General features: G+C 42.0%; 1 protein-coding gene across 1 annotated transcript in view; it reads left to right on the top strand.

Annotated features, from left to right (window-relative positions):
• Nucleotides 1-3484: 3484 nt before the first annotated feature.
• Nucleotides 3485-15753, top strand: part of kalrna (kalirin RhoGEF kinase a) — a gene marked incomplete at both ends in the record, with an annotated part of 118940 nt that continues 106671 nt past the window's right edge. The window contains one exon of the mRNA XM_079170410.1: nucleotides 3485-3551. Coding sequence (XP_079026536.1) covers nucleotides 3485-3551 — 67 coding nt within the window. The remainder of the gene's footprint in view (nucleotides 3552-15753) is intronic.

Genomic DNA, 15753 nt, shown 5'->3' with positions numbered 1-15753 from the left:
ATCTGGACTCTTTCTGCACGCTACTTCCTCCTTCTGACACATCTTGAGTCTTCGCTCTGATGTCAAGTCTGTAAAACAATTCACTCACAGAAAAGGGAATCTGACCAAAAAAAACCCCCCAAATATAGATCAACCATAGGAAACGATAAACTATGACTAACAGGAAAGCAATGGTTTAGGACCAAAAAGAAAAGCAGAGGAATGCAGGAAAAAGAAAAGATTGGGGGTTTGTGATTGTCTCTCCTCAGTGTCATTGAACAAGCCAGCATGCAAGAAGTCTATTATTTTGAAAAGCCCCAAACCATCCGTTAAAAGCGGCCTGAGCAGGGCTTTAACGGGCCCTCTGGAACTGTCAAATGTGGCAAAAACTTACGTGACAATTTAGCTGTCATGCGCAGTGCGTTCCACTAGGTGGCAGCAGCACACAGCGAGAGGAGCCCGACACTGGAGCAGCTTTTCATAAGGAGCCGATGAGGTGATGTGATCAGGGAGAGAGGAGGAGAAGCCCACACCGGCAGGTACACCAGAGGAGGAGGAGGGTCAAAGGGGAGTTAAAGGGACATGTTCAACAATGAGCACACAGGCTGGAGACTAAAGACTGAAGCTCCTTCATCAACTCTGCTGAGATGAAACAGTTAGAATCTAACACTGCGTTCATCAGCTGTGATGGATTAACAGAACTTAATGAGCTGAGTACATCGTTTACTCTCCTGTTAGAGCTATTCAGTATATAGATTATTGTTGTGCCAAATGATTTCATATTTATATCCTTTAACATATATTCTCCATTTACAACTTTGCTTAGGTTATTAATATGTTGGCACACATCATCCTGAATCCAGGAGGCGGTATAAGTGGAGCATTTATCGTTTGCAGACACCTCACACATGATCCAGCAGCTCTGGTTTGCTCTCCACTGATTCCTTTGTTTGTCTGCTGTGTTGCTGCTGGGCAGGAAGCATAAAGTTGATTTATTGGAGCTTTGGCTTTAATGAGTGTTCAGTAGTAAATGTGCTGTAAAAGCAAAATGATTTGCTCAAAAGATGCTAAAAATGTAGCTCAATATAATTGCAGACTTGTGTGTCCCTATAACAAACCTCTTTTCACATGCTTTCATTTGATTCATTGATAACATTGATTATTTGGGCGTCAAAGATCATAGAACTGTAGATTATGTGGGTGTTGTGTGATGTGGATACTCTTCCACCATCACTGGCCTACCTGTGTAAAATAAACCAACATGCTGACATGCTGACATGGACACATCCTCGGCCCAGTGGAGCCTCAGTGGCTCCGCCTCCTCAGACGTTATATCTCAAGTCCTGCAGGACCTCCATCCTACAATAGCTGACATTTGTAAATGTCACTCTATTTTCACTCCTCCCTTCTAACAATGAATTATTCATTATTCTTATTATTGATTTTATTCTTATTATTGTTCTTCTTAGTAATATTATTATTATTATATATTTGTATATGATTATTGGTCATTCTTATCCTTTTCTCTACCCTTACACACACACATTAATACACATACAAATATGTTTTACTTCAGTAATTATCCAATCTATGTCACAGTAACTGCAAGATGTTAATATTAAAATGAATATGACTATTTTATTATTGTAGTCTTGTTTGATTTATTATGTTTCTAAATATATACTTGTTTCCCTTCCTGTGTCTTTCGTTGTTGTACCTGTAAAGTCCATAATAATAATAATAATAATAATAATGATGACATGCTGTAGAATGAGTTTTGCTGAATGCTGAATGCAGCAGGAGAAGCTTCCACTCTCTTCTCCAACAGGCAGACTGGACCATAATGGAGAACATTAATACGTCTCATGCATTACTGCAGTTAAACACTGGAAATTGTATCGGCAAGATCACAGTTTAGGAAGAACTTTGTTTCTGCTTTTTGTGACGCAAGAGGATGAATCACTCGAAAAGCTTCTCAGCATCAGCTCCAAGGCAACAGAATCCTGTTCTGCAGCATCACCACAGTCTGCAACGCTTCCTGTTGTTTGGCTGAAGTACCTGATATTCATACTAAAGCACCTGTTTGACATGTCAGTACCTCTAATTAGAATTCTATAGTTTACTTCTGACTGTCAGGTTTCCCCATCATGTTTCACCATCACCTATATTTATACATCAGCCTGTGAGTCTCCACGTGACGTGCTTTTATTTAGTCTACCTCACAACTTTATCAGTTTATCTTCTACTTGAATATTTACACATTTTCAGCATTTCTCTGTGAAGTAAACGTTGTATCTTTTTTTATTTGCTGTCTGCTTCGAATAAACGGATCTTGAGATTCACGTGTGTGTTTACTCCACAGCACAGCAGCTATAATCAGCCGTACTTGTTTAGCACGGTCATGGTCTCCAGAGGATGATTCATAATGTCTTCGTTTCGGTCACGTTTACTTTCAGAGCTCAGAATCATGACATCGTTTTCAGGAGTATTCTAGACGTCATCTGTCTTTAGAACCTCGGTTCCAATAAGGAACAACTTTAAATGGAAGAACAACAGAGGAGAGATTGTGCAGAGTATTCTGTGCAGAGTGTCTCACGTACAGACAGAAGTATTAGAAGTACAATTACAGTATGGACGTCAAGCTGGTTCCAGGTGCCTTCAGGTTCTGGACCAAAAAAACGTTGAAAGAGACTAAAGATCAACATATTACCACACCCTTCACCCTTCACCCTTCACCCTATATTATAGTATACAAAAACCACGTGGTTACTTCAGGTAGACTAGTTCTTCATCACATTACCAGAAAACATACTATTTTGTGATAAATTAGTGATCAATATATATTGACAACACACATGATGCCTGAACACGTATATGAACAAAGACAGCAACCTTGAGGAGGACGCATTTATATTTGTACACAGAATGAAGGCTGTGATGCTCCCCAGAGGATGCACTCTCATGATCTGAGCACCTTTATTTCCTTTAGTGCCACCATCAGGAAAAACATGTCAATAAATAAATAAACAAAATACTTTATTTATTTAGATTTATTCTATTATTAATAATAATAGTAATTATGCATTGCTGTTTGTTTGACAATAATGTATATCCTTTAACAACAACAACGCATATTTATTGTCAATACAGCTCAATGAATTGAATTGGGAGAGAGAGAGAGAGCCAGAGGGAGGGGAGGCACGGGGGGAGAGGGAGGGAGGGAGGGAGGTAGAGAGACCCTGGCGGACAGCAGCAGAGAGGGAGGTTGGACCGGGAACAATAGAGGGAGACGAAGCCAGCCCCTGAAACACCAAACAAACCGAGAGGGCGACAGAAAGAAAGCAGCCCGGCCGAGGGGGGGATGGAGGGAGAGAGAGGTAGACGGAGAACATGTGAGGAATAAGAAACAAGACGCGAGGATTTTTATTTTCTCCCCTTGGACCGGAGGGGGCTTTATTCCTGTCTTTCCTTTTTGTCGGTGGATTGTATTGAACCGGATTCCGATATGAACCCTGCAGAAGCGGCCGAGGAGGCGCCCAGCGACCCCGACACTGATGCCTTCTACAAAACAGGTAGGACGGCCGAGCACACAATGAAAAACAATGTGCCACAAAAAAAAAACAACAACAGAAAGAAGACAGAAGGAAAGCCATGATGAGAGAGAGAGAGTGGGTGAATGTCACCGGGAGAGAGGAGGCATGAAGCCGAGTGAGCAGCAACCAGCACAAATGTGCAGAAAGCCACCGGGAGTCTGGTGTGTGTGAGCTCCGCTGCTCTGTGCGAAGCATCGGTCTAATTCACCCCAAAACACCGCGATAAACGCGCTCATGTGTGATGCTATTTCATGTTCTACATGCATTTATAGTGTGGTCGTGTTTGTGTGTGTGTGTGTGTGTGTGTGTGTATGTGCGCGTGCAATACTGTGTGAGCTCGTGTGTCTGATGCTCTCTACAAAAGAAAGAGGAATCATGGAGTCATCAGATCAGCTCATGGAAGTCTGTCTGATATGCGACTAAATGACGATCTACTGTGTGGAGAGCTTAATAAGCAAGCTGTGTGTGTGTGTGTGTTGTGTGTCACACTGTGTGTGTTTGTGTCATTGTGAGTGTAGGTAGGTGTGTGTGTGGGTGTCATACACTGATGCATTTAGATAAAAAGCAGCTGATGACGGTTCTGATTTCACTGATCTAAATGGTCAAAAGGTGAGAGAAAGTGTGTGTATATGGATGTATGCATGATATAATGAGAGTGTGTGTGTGTGTGACACTTCTCCAGAGCTAATGGCTCAACACACAGCTGCAGCTGGCATCATTGATTAATCTCCTGGTCAATCAAGTCCTCAAACTGCTGATTCTGTCAGACCGACAATCCAAAAATCTGTCTTCTGCGCCGTGTTAGAAGCTGAAACCAGATCATGTTTGATTTGTTGTGGGTTTTTTTTTTTCATAATTGCTGCAACAATTAGCGGATTAATCAATTAGTTTGGACAGCAGAGCATTCATCAGCAGCTACTCTGAGAAATGATTTAATTGTTTTAAAATCATTCATCCTCCAACACCACCAACTATTCTCTGGTTCCAGCTACTTAACCACGCTTCTCTTTGTCATATGTCATTAGAAATTCTATATTTTTGGTGAGTGAAGCCGATGAGAAAGTGTCTTCAGGCTGCATTCTCTCTAATGTCCACCAGGGGGCGACTCCTCTGGTTGTATAGAAGTCTATGAGAAAATGACTCTACTTCTCTCTTGATTTATTACCTCAGTAAACATTGTAAACATGAGTTTATGGTCTCAATCTCTAGTTTCAAGTCTTCTTCAATACAGCATGATGTTCATTTAGTAAATGATGGTCCATTTAGAGTCAAACAGACCATAAAGCAGGGGATGCTTTAGGGGCGGGGCTACACAGTGATTGACAGGTCTCTACCAGAGACTTAAACGACGACTTCAAAACATCAGTCCACAAACCAAAGAGTGATGTCACGATGACTACGTTCACTTCTTACATACAGTCTACGGTAAAAGCCTAAATATTATCGCAATTGTGTTGTTGTTTTTTAGCCCTAGTGTACATGTATTGGAACTATAAGCATGTAGGGTAAACTGTTTCTATGTAGGGTTCAGTTGTGCTTCATACATTTGATGCGTGTTGGATACTGACACTGCAGAGCAGGACTCAATAAAGGACGTAAACACAGTGATATAATGTTCAATCAGGGTTATGTGAATTCAAGTTGTGTTTCTCTATGTGTGTGTGTGTGTGTGTGTGTGTGACAGAGAGAGAGACAGAAACGTGGAAGAATAATATAAAAATACGTTTTTTATCAGTTTACGACACACACACACACAGTGCTGGAGGGGGACACACCCTGACTCTCTGTCTCTGTCAGTGTAATTCAGTACAATAACTTTATCATGAACAGTCCTGCCAAGGTGCTTTATTAAATAAAAACACACACACACTCTGTGAGACAGTGTGTGTATTGTATAAAGTAACAGGGCTCCATGTGTGATCTCCTCCTCCTTTGGTTTTTTTCCCATAATATTAGATGACTGTCTGTTGGAACATTTCCAGCGAATGGACATGGAAATCTACTGGTTGACTCATCAGGACAAACAATGAAGACAGTGTGCTGAGAGAAAAAAAGAATAGTGGTATTCATTGAAATCTGGTCAAAAGGTACGACGACCGTATGGAGGGAAGTGAAGCGCGAGTCCCGGTTATCAAGCGGGGCGCCGGTGTAGCTGACGGCGAGCTGAAGTCCTGAAGTCCTGAAGTCCTGAAGTCCTGAAGTCCTGAAGTCCTGCTACATCAAGTGTCGTGTTGCGTCTCCGCTCCTGATTCTTGAACATGATAGAACTAATGCTGCGTTTGAAACAACTCGGACGTTTGAATTTTCCCCAACTGGACATTTACAGCTTCCGACCTTTTTTAAGCGTTCCAGATGCACGACCCTAAAACGTAAAAAAAACCCACAGCTGACCGTGACGAGCTGATGTTTCTTTTGGAAAGTGTACACACAATTGAATATTATTTGGGGCATTTTGTTCAGAAAAGATAACGTTCAGAGGTTGTTTAACATAACCAGCTACCTAATCTCATAGTTTTACATTAATAATATCCAGAACAGGTGTTTTACTATCTGATATATGCATTATTTTAATTAAGCATCAGCAAAGATACTCACTGTTGCCTCTTAGTTGATGGTTAACCATATAAAATACGCGCTTCCACTCTTGTGTGACGTCAGACTACCGCTTCTTGGTGAAGTCGGGGGAGACAGGTTTGACTCGAGTTCACAGGTAGGAGCTTCTGACTTTGAGTGGCGTTTCATTGTACGTTTTTTAGTAGGAGGTCAGAATTTCGAGTTTCAAGTTGTCTGGAAAGCGGCACGAGTCTGACGTCTCTATAGAAGAAGCCTCTGAGCCTCATGGGTAGTGTAGCTTTTATGTAGTGTCATGCAGCATTTCAAACTCAGGCAATAAACATGATTTGTCAGAAAGGCAAATCACAAAACTTGTTTTTTAGTGTGAACAATATTGAGTTCCATTGCAGGGCTTTAACTAACACATTTAATTAGTGTATGCACATAAATATCATCAGGAAAGGCTCCATGAACATGTTTCATCTCATATCTGTAGAAAGAAAAATGTGCACGTATGACTTGCTTTAATCTGTGTTGTTCGCTTTGAGACAGAGGACACTTCCACATGCACGAGTGACATTAGATGCTTTTTGTCCACAATAAAAGAAATCAAAGCTACCCGGCACACATTCAAATGCACTGCTGTGTCTGAACAGCTGCGAGGCAGAAGCGGAGAGGAATCTGTCTCCATCAGCCGAACGTCGCTTTGACTTCGGCACAGAGGAAATTAGAGATGGCTCCGCACCACTTCTTCATTTCTAAGAGCAATCCCAACTTATTGAGCATCTGCCAATACTGATACTCGTCTGATACGACGCCCGGCTGTTAATAAGCAGTTTGCGTGTTCCTGACATCGTCTCTTTTTAAAAAATTTGCCATTCATTTAACATCCCCTCCGCTGCTGCCATAATGGATTCCTCCTTGTGGAGCGCTGCTTTTCTCTGAGCTGAATTCAGTCTACCAGTGCTGTCAGACTCGGTAATGACACAGGACACACCAGGACACACATGATGCTGGTGCCTCTTGCTTTAACTCTAAAACTTTGTCATGATTAAGTGTTAAATCAAATTTCTGATATTGACAATCAACATCACATTACACACTTTTCATTCTGCTGTTGTGCTCTTTATTCTTTTTGTGACACAATGTGCTATACAATGTACATCATTTAAGGTGCATGTGGCATTAACTTAACACTGTAATATGACAAAGGACAGTTTTGTAACCATAACTTCTATTAGGAAAATAATCAAGCTCATCAGCTGTTCTAGGTATGATTTTCCAGTTATTAAGTTATTAACCAGGCGGCAACTTCCAGTTCGGGGAAGTGAAGCTAATAAATAAAGCTGCATTCTCTCTAATGACCACCAGGGGGGCGACTCCTCTGGTTGTATAGAAGTCTATGAGAAAATGACTCTACTTCTCTCTTGATTTATTACCTCAGTAAACATTGTAAACATGAGTTTATGGTCTCAATCTCTAGTTTCACGTCTTCTTCAATACAGCATGATGTTCATTTAGAGTCAAACAGACCATAAAGCAGGGGATGCTTTAGGGCGGGGCTACCTTGGGATTGTCTGAGTTCACTGTAACATTTCAGTTGCATAAAAATCTCTTGATCAGCATTCAGTTGTACTTCGCTCCACCCTCTCTCGTCCCTTCTGCTTTCAAAAAAACAAGATGGCACTGGCCAAAAAATGAAATTGGCGACGGCCAGAATGATGGATTCAAGGCTTTAAAACGGTCCTCAAATCACTTTGACTATTTCCACTTCTCTTATACAGTCTATTCTATTAACTAAACCTGGTAACGTGTTTTGAAACCTGCACACCGCACACGTATTTCCACCAATACACCGTTTCTTTCCTCAGTAAGAGCTTTCAACATTGAATGAGTGAACTCAAACATTGAACCATGCAAGTTTAAATGCTGCAATTTGTGCTATAAAGGCGAAGAAATGGAGAAAAAAAAAAGAACAGAATTTGAATGTAATGGCGGATGGAGAGGCAGTGTCAACAAGGACTGAGAGAGAGCTGGAGGAGAGAGATCTTCATAAGAGGGAGGTCAACTGCTGCTGAGCTGCCGGCTCTGCACTGAAACCCGATCGACTGGATTATTAAATCATTCTTTGCTTGAAGCACGTCATTCGCCCACTTTTTTTTTAAATTGGTAGTCTTTGGGCTCACACATGCTACATTAAACGCACCAATTATTCCACTTCTAAAATTAAACTTGTTTAAAATAATCTTAATGTAACGATGGTCAATCACTGTTTATCAGAGGACAAAGAGCTGTGTGTTGGCAATAATCTAGTGCTACAATACATAAGATACAGCAGTAAATTCATATTGTTTTGATATCACGATTTGAGACGAGTCATGCTATTGATAGTAGTCTTTTCCTGGTTTTAAAGGCTGCATTACAGTAAAGTGATATAATTGTCTGATCAGACTGTTCAAGCTGTTCTATTATAAACATTATATCCACATTACTGATGATGGTTTATCCAAGCAGTCAATGTGTGAACATTTTGTAAAAGCACCAATAGTCATCCCTACAATATCAAGACCTTTGACAAAATGAACAACTGTCTGGTCTTTGCATGTAAAATCTTGTGATACTCAAGTGTATCTATATTTTCTTACACTCCTACTTCAACTCCACCGCCGGTATGATTTTATCTATTGACTGTCAACACCAGCTGAACTAAACTTCAGCCTCCGCAGCCTTGAATCCATCATTCTGGCCGTCACCATTTATATATATATAAGCTTGAAAGCTCCAATGAAATGTATTTTACTTGTGTTTATCTTATTTATTCCGTTTTTGATTGAGGTTTCTTTTTCCCTTCTCATGGCTGAGGAAGTTAGTGTGTTTAGAAAAAGTCATACTTGAATTTTGTATGCATAGGAAATGGTGGTAGCACTGAGAGAAGACAAAAACATGAAATGGAAATCAGACAGAATTCTCACATTCTATAAAGAAAGCAACGGCGGAGAAATAAAAAAAATTAACAAAAGGAAGAAAAGGCGTCACAGCACACACTCACAGGAAAGTGGCTGCTCAATGTTATGCTAATCAGCGGTTTATAAATAGGATCCTAAATCATCAGGCGGAAACAGGAAGTGACAAACGGGCAATCAGAGAGCAGCGTCTGAGTGTTCAGCTGTCTGTCAATAGCTGCTGCTGCTGTTGCTACGCTACATCGCTAAAACACCATTTTCTCACTTCATTAGAGTAACAGACAAGCCGGAGTTAGAGATGTCATTCTGGTCTTTGTCGTGCTAGAAACAGGTGAAGCGTAGCAGAGCCTTACACGGGCATGCTGGGACGTTACGACCATGTGGCGTCACGGCTGAAGGCTGAGGACGGTGTCCAAGTGTGGAAACCAGATTCATGCATTTTCTCTTAAAATACAAATATTTAAAAACATCTTTTGTGCTTTCCTTCATACCGTTACCGTTTTGGCATGAATAGCTGCGTCGTCTCGTGAGATTGAATCTCAAGTGTGTGTTCTTCATATTCCAGCTGTGAGGAGTTGAAGCACACACTCGCTGTGTGTGCATGAGCAGGTAATTAGAGTTAATTGTCTCAGCTAATCTGCCGAGAGCCGTGAGTTAATGTCTGTTCGCCACGGAGAGGTTTGGTGAAGACAAAAGATGGCGGCTTCAGCTGCAGCTTCAACGCGGAGTTTGCACTTTATGCCCTCTTGTCACCAGGTGTGGAAAGGTCTTGAAGTGGGCATGGTTTAAATGTTTCTCTCTCTCTCTTTTTATTTCATTCTTCACCACTACTCCGTCACTTTTCCTCTGTACAGCCGAGTGGAACATCATGAAAGCCTTTTGAGGACAGACAGTCCAACAGTGTGTGCAGTTATTCTCATTAGTACAGCTTACAGGGTTGGACGTACCACTACCAGAACCTTTTTTTTTAAAGTGATGCAGATACCAAGAGAGTACTTCATTCGCTGCAACATGTGCATGGAAGCTGTGTGAGTGTCCCGCTTGCTTGCTAATTGCTGCCTCGCTGCAGAAGAAGAAGAAGTGGACATAGTCGTCGTGGCGTCACTCTTTGGATGGTGGACTGCGGTTTTGAAGCCTTGAGTTCGGAATTTCTGGCTGTCGCCATCTTGTTTTTTTTCCTTGCGACCAGTGAATAAAAAGTGACTGTATATTCAGACTGCTGAGGAGTGACGTAGAGACGTCGTATATATGGCTCTGGTCAATGACAGTATGCCTCGCCCTAAAGCATCCCCTGCTTTATGGTCTGTTTACTGAGGTAATAAATCAAGAGAGAAGTAGAGTCATTTTCTCATAGACTTCTATACAACCAGAGGAGTCGACCTCCTGTTGGCCATTACAAATAATGTGAGTTTTAGGGCACTTCAGCTTTAGCTTCACTTTTAAGAACCGGAGGTTGCCGCCTGTCCCCCGACCAACGGTTGCAGGGCTTCCTTGTTGCCGAAGATCTGATACCAGTGACCCTCTTTCCTCCCAGATTTTTAAAATCTGTATATCGCATTGCTCGGAAGTTATTGGAATCTTTCACACAAGGTAACGTGATGCCAGGGACGGCTCTCGCACTAAAAAAAACGAGTCAGCAGCTTTCTGTGACTGGATGACTCCAACTGATACGAGAAACAATGACTCTTAAGAATGACAATGATGTGGATGCAGTTACATCTGTCGGATTTTCAATCTGACAAATTAGGTCAGTATCGACGCCGCTAACGATCAGCCGACTCGGATCTGGTGCATCCCTAGTTAGACGGGTTTTGTTTGAAGTATTATTTCACCCTGAGAACAAACGTGTAGCCTTGAAGCGGTCTGCATTTCTACAGTCACAGGTTTCTTCTGAAGGGACGACTTGAAATAATGAATGCTCACGGTTTACATTACAGATACTGTTTGTGTGTGTGTGTGTGTGTTAAGGACATCTAAGAATGACTCTGGCTTACATGGATAAGCGCATGTGTGTATTTGAGACTTTACAAGGATGAATGAACGGTAATACATTGATTCACACACACACACACACACACACACACACACACACACACACACACACACACACACACACACACACACACACACACACACACACACACACTGCTTCGTCCAGGCTTAGAGACAGATTAACCTGCCATACGAGTACTGAAATTCAGCGACAGGAAGAGTTTGGATGAATTGTAATTCTGATGTGTGATTTTGTTTGGTAGGGTTTTGTCGTACTTATCCCGCCCCGCAGCTAGCTGTAGTTTGGACTTTTGTCATTAATTACTGAGTTTATGCGTTGGGATTAAAGCTAATGGTAAAGGCTGTTGTTTAAATAGAGCTTAATGAGATCAGTAACACTACTTGGACTAATCCTCTAGTATCGCAAGCAGTTACACTGACGCCTCCGTTAATTTGCTGCCATGAATACATATTAACGGATATTACGGTCAAATTAACTGAGCGACTTCTTCTCTCACTGTGCAGCAGGTGAGCTTCGTTAACACACTAATAAATCAAGTGAGAAGTAGGGTCATTCATACAATCAGACTTCTTTTTGCAACCAGAGGAGTCGCCCCCTGCTGGTCAGTGGAGAGAATGAACAATTTCTAAGACACTTCAGCGTTGGCTTCACTTTTCAGAACCAAAGGTTTGCCGCCTGGTCACAATCTAGCACAGCTACACTACCCACAATGCAAGTCGACGGCTCAATCGGAGACTGGGTTGTGTTAAGCTACTAGCGGCTAATGTAGCCTCGAGCATCGCTAGCCTCAAGCAGAGGTGAGAGCGAGCTACAGAGTTCTGGTAAGCTAACTTCTTTTTAAACTCCACACAGATTTTTTTTGTAGTCTTCAGCTCCAACCGGTGCTCAATTTATCAGACTTAACGGAGTCAAAAAAAGCTTTTATGCAACTTTTGTCATTTATGCAGTAGTACTCCCCAACATCTGTAAACGGGCTTTTAAGTTTAAATTCAGTGGACTTCCCCGTTAACTGTGCACATCTGGCCCTCAGCAGAAAGTAATGCTGAACTGTAATAGCATTCTTCAGCTCATGTCCCAACTCCCATCTATTAATAATCAGCTAAAGATCCAGAACCTATCATACCGAGCCAAGTCCGTTGTAACTGAAATTGGTTCAAGACAAACCCCTTATCTCAGCGAGATGCTGCATTGTGTTCATCAGGCCTTTAGGAGCGATGCTAAATTGTGCACAGTTTTTACTGTTGAAATGTTTCCAGAAAACACTTTTGTTGGAGAAAAGAAATGTTTCTTTCTTTGACTTTTTTTTGTTTTTTTATGGCTCATCGGTGCCTTTTTCATTTGCCATGGAGTCAAAGGGAAATGATCATGTCATGCATGCAGTTCACAGCAGGGACGTACCGGTACCATCTGGGAATATCACGTCATTAAAATGTAATTTCTTCAAGCAGCTTTGGGACAGAGCTAATCCCCCCCTCACTTGTATGATCTGTCAGTTGACAGTTCATGCAGCTGGTGCACAGAATCCACCCGGGCTTTGTCGGGACTGACGATATAGTTTTGAGCTTGATTAGAGCGTTGCTCCTGTCTTTCATTACTGGTGATAAGATGAAGCCAATCCAGCAGAGTGGGAAATGTAGAAATAAAACTCCTGGGTCAAAACATGCACATCATAAACCTTTTGTGTATGCGAGTAGATTTATAACCAGCTTTCTTTATCTTCCATGTGGACGTCGTATCATGCAAATAAAAAACGCTCCGACTCATAACCAGCACACTAGTGTGCATGTAAATATAGCCTACTTGGTCTCCGTGACAGCTAAGTCCATTCGTAAGATATTTTACAGTCCAGACTTTGATTTTCAACATTCAAGATGAACTTTATTGCCATTCTTACTATTCACAGCAGAATGAAGTGATATCGCACCTAGCTCATGATTGTAATAAAACATGCTAAAAAGAGTAAAACTAATAAGTTAAATATAAAATATACATAGGATAATTGCATGAACAGGATAATGTTGCATATATGAGATGAAATGGCTCGTCACAGTAGTACCAGACTGGCTGGTACTCTTCCCGTCTGAGGCGTCACAGTTCCCCTATTGGATAGAGATGCGACTGGTCAATGCACTCTCAATTGTCCCTCTGTAGAATGTGGTGAGTGATGGGGGGAGATGGGCTCTCTTCATCCTTAGCAGGAAGTGCAAGAGCTGCTGGGTTCTTGTAGTGAGCGAGTGTGATCCGGACGGTTCCATCGGCATAACAATGTCTTTCGTTTGGTTGACGTTGACACCAGTCCACCAGTTGTTCCACGTCCTCCATCTTAGTATTGTTCTATATTTCAGGGGGTTGTACCCCCAAAAAGTTGCTTTTGATAAAAGCGTTTATCTACTTTATATTTGCAAAGTCGCAGCTTTTTGGTCTTTTGTAATAAGAATGGAGCCTTACTGAAATGTCATACAGTATGCCAGCAGTTTAAATTGATTAAACTTTTACAGTAAGAATCACGGCCAAGAAGTGGGGGTGTCCTGTTCCTTTAAATGAGGCCTCAGTCCTGAGTCATGGTGAGGAAACGTGGAGGGAGGAGCTTCACATCTATTATTGAAGAGAGAGAGTGTGTGTGTGTGTGTGTGTGTGTGTGTGTGTGTGTGTGTGTGTGTGTGTGTGTGTGTGTGTGTGTGTGTGTGTGTGAGATGGAGAGAGATAGAGTCTCTCCCCCGCTGTCATCAGGAACAATAAGATGCTGCTGCTGAGGAGAGAGAGAGAGAGAGAGAGATTCCCTCCCTTCATCTCTCTCTCCCTTTGTCTCCCACCCAGTGTCAAGAACAGCGGCAGATGGGTGCGAAGAATGAAGTGTGTGTGTGTATATATATATGGGATGTTGGGGTGACAGACAGGAACAGAGAGAGAGAGGGAGAAAGAGAGAGAGAGGCAGCTTAAGTGGATTAGCCCTTATTACCCACCAGGGGACAAACGAGAGAGAGAGAAAGAGAGAAAGAGTGTTAAATAGATAAATACAAAGAAAAGGATTTCCTCTCCTCCTCCTCCTCCCTTTGTCTCCTCCCTCCCTAAAAGCTTTCTCTTTGGACAGCTGCAGCCATATGGTGCGTGTGCGTTAGTGTAATGAGCATCCGTTTTGACTATAATCGATCACGAAGACATTTTATAGATGTGTGTGTGTGTGTGTGTGTGTGTGTGTGTGTGTGTGTGTGTGTGTGTGTGTGTGTTACCGTCTGATTAGTGGTGCTCGCTAATAGATCTTGATGTTATTAACTGCTGCGGGCAGGTGTTTGCCTTTGTCTTTGTTTGTGTGTGTGTGTGTGTGTGTGTGTGTGTGTGTGTGTGTGAGACAGAGACAGGAAGCTCTTATCCTGATTGACAGAGCTGTTAAAAGCCGCAGATAATCAGACTGTTAAGCAAAATGGGAATAAAGAATTTAATTTTTGCTGTGATTCAAAATGTACTTTCAAGACTTGTATATCAAATTAAGTTTATCATAAAATTATCTCAGAGGGCTTTGCAATCTGCACAATGATAATCAGATAAGAAATATGAAAAAAAAAAAAAAGACAACACGCTGACAAACTACGTTGAAATCAAAGGTTGAAATCTAGAAGTCGCTCTCTCCCCACATGAATCAGTGTGCGCCTTGGTGGACATTTTAAAATCAATCTGGAGAGCCTGGCTCCGTCCTGCGGGGTTGTTTTTATTCCCTTTGGCTGATCCGACTGACTTTGAGCAGAGCTCTGTTACAGATCTGCTGAGTTCACTAAACGCCATAAAACCAGAGGATTCATAAAAGTGGAGGCTGTCCCGTCCTAACAGGTGCAACAAAACGATCCTGTCTGGCTCCATCCTCTTTTCCCCAAATCAGCATTTTCTGACGGTAGTAAGTAAAAAAAAAAAGACGAGAGGGAGAAATGCAGCCAAGCCCAGAAACCTACAGCATCTTAATCTGCGGTCTATGTAGAAACCAGATCGTTTTTGTTGTTGTGGGCGAATCTCCAAACCCCCTGAAGCAGTGTGGACACATACTGGGCTGCAGCTGAGTCACCGCTTGTTTCATATTTGTGTTGGACTGGCTTGCTGCACTCCAGCAGTCCGTCATTAACACCAAATATATGACCGTGTGTTTGTAGCTGCTGCATCTGTTTAAATGTGAACACTGCAGGTGCACCAGAGTCCTGTAACCGGGTTCATTCACAAACAAAGCCAGGTAAACGGAGGACATAAGTGAATGGGTACTGGTCGGGTTGTGGGTTTGATGGCGTTTTTAGTTCATTTGTTTTGCTTTGAATCAGTTTATTAGTTGGTAAACTTGTTCCGTTTTACTATTGGTTTGCTTTCTTCTTCTCGGTTTATTCAAGCGAGCCAAAATGCAGCATTCAAAGCCACAAGAACGTTCCCTCAACGGATTGGTTTAGAGCAGCAGAGACAAAGAAAAAGGTCCCACTATCTGTTTAAACCTGAAGAAAGGACAACACTTTGTTGCCGGTCCAGGTCAGACCATTATTCATTCTGCGGCTATAGCTGCTAATTTTGCTCATCCACATCCCAGAATACAAAGCGCACCTGGCTATGGGAAACGTTCTCTGGGAAACCTTCCTCTAAAGGGTCGAGGTGCAGTCGTTCTGGTCCGCTGTGTTCAGAT

This window comes from Pholis gunnellus, assembly GCF_910591455.1.
Source record: "Pholis gunnellus genome assembly, chromosome: 12".
NCBI lineage: Eukaryota > Metazoa > Chordata > Actinopteri > Perciformes > Pholidae > Pholis > Pholis gunnellus.
This window is presented reverse-complemented; position numbering and strand designations above follow the sequence as displayed.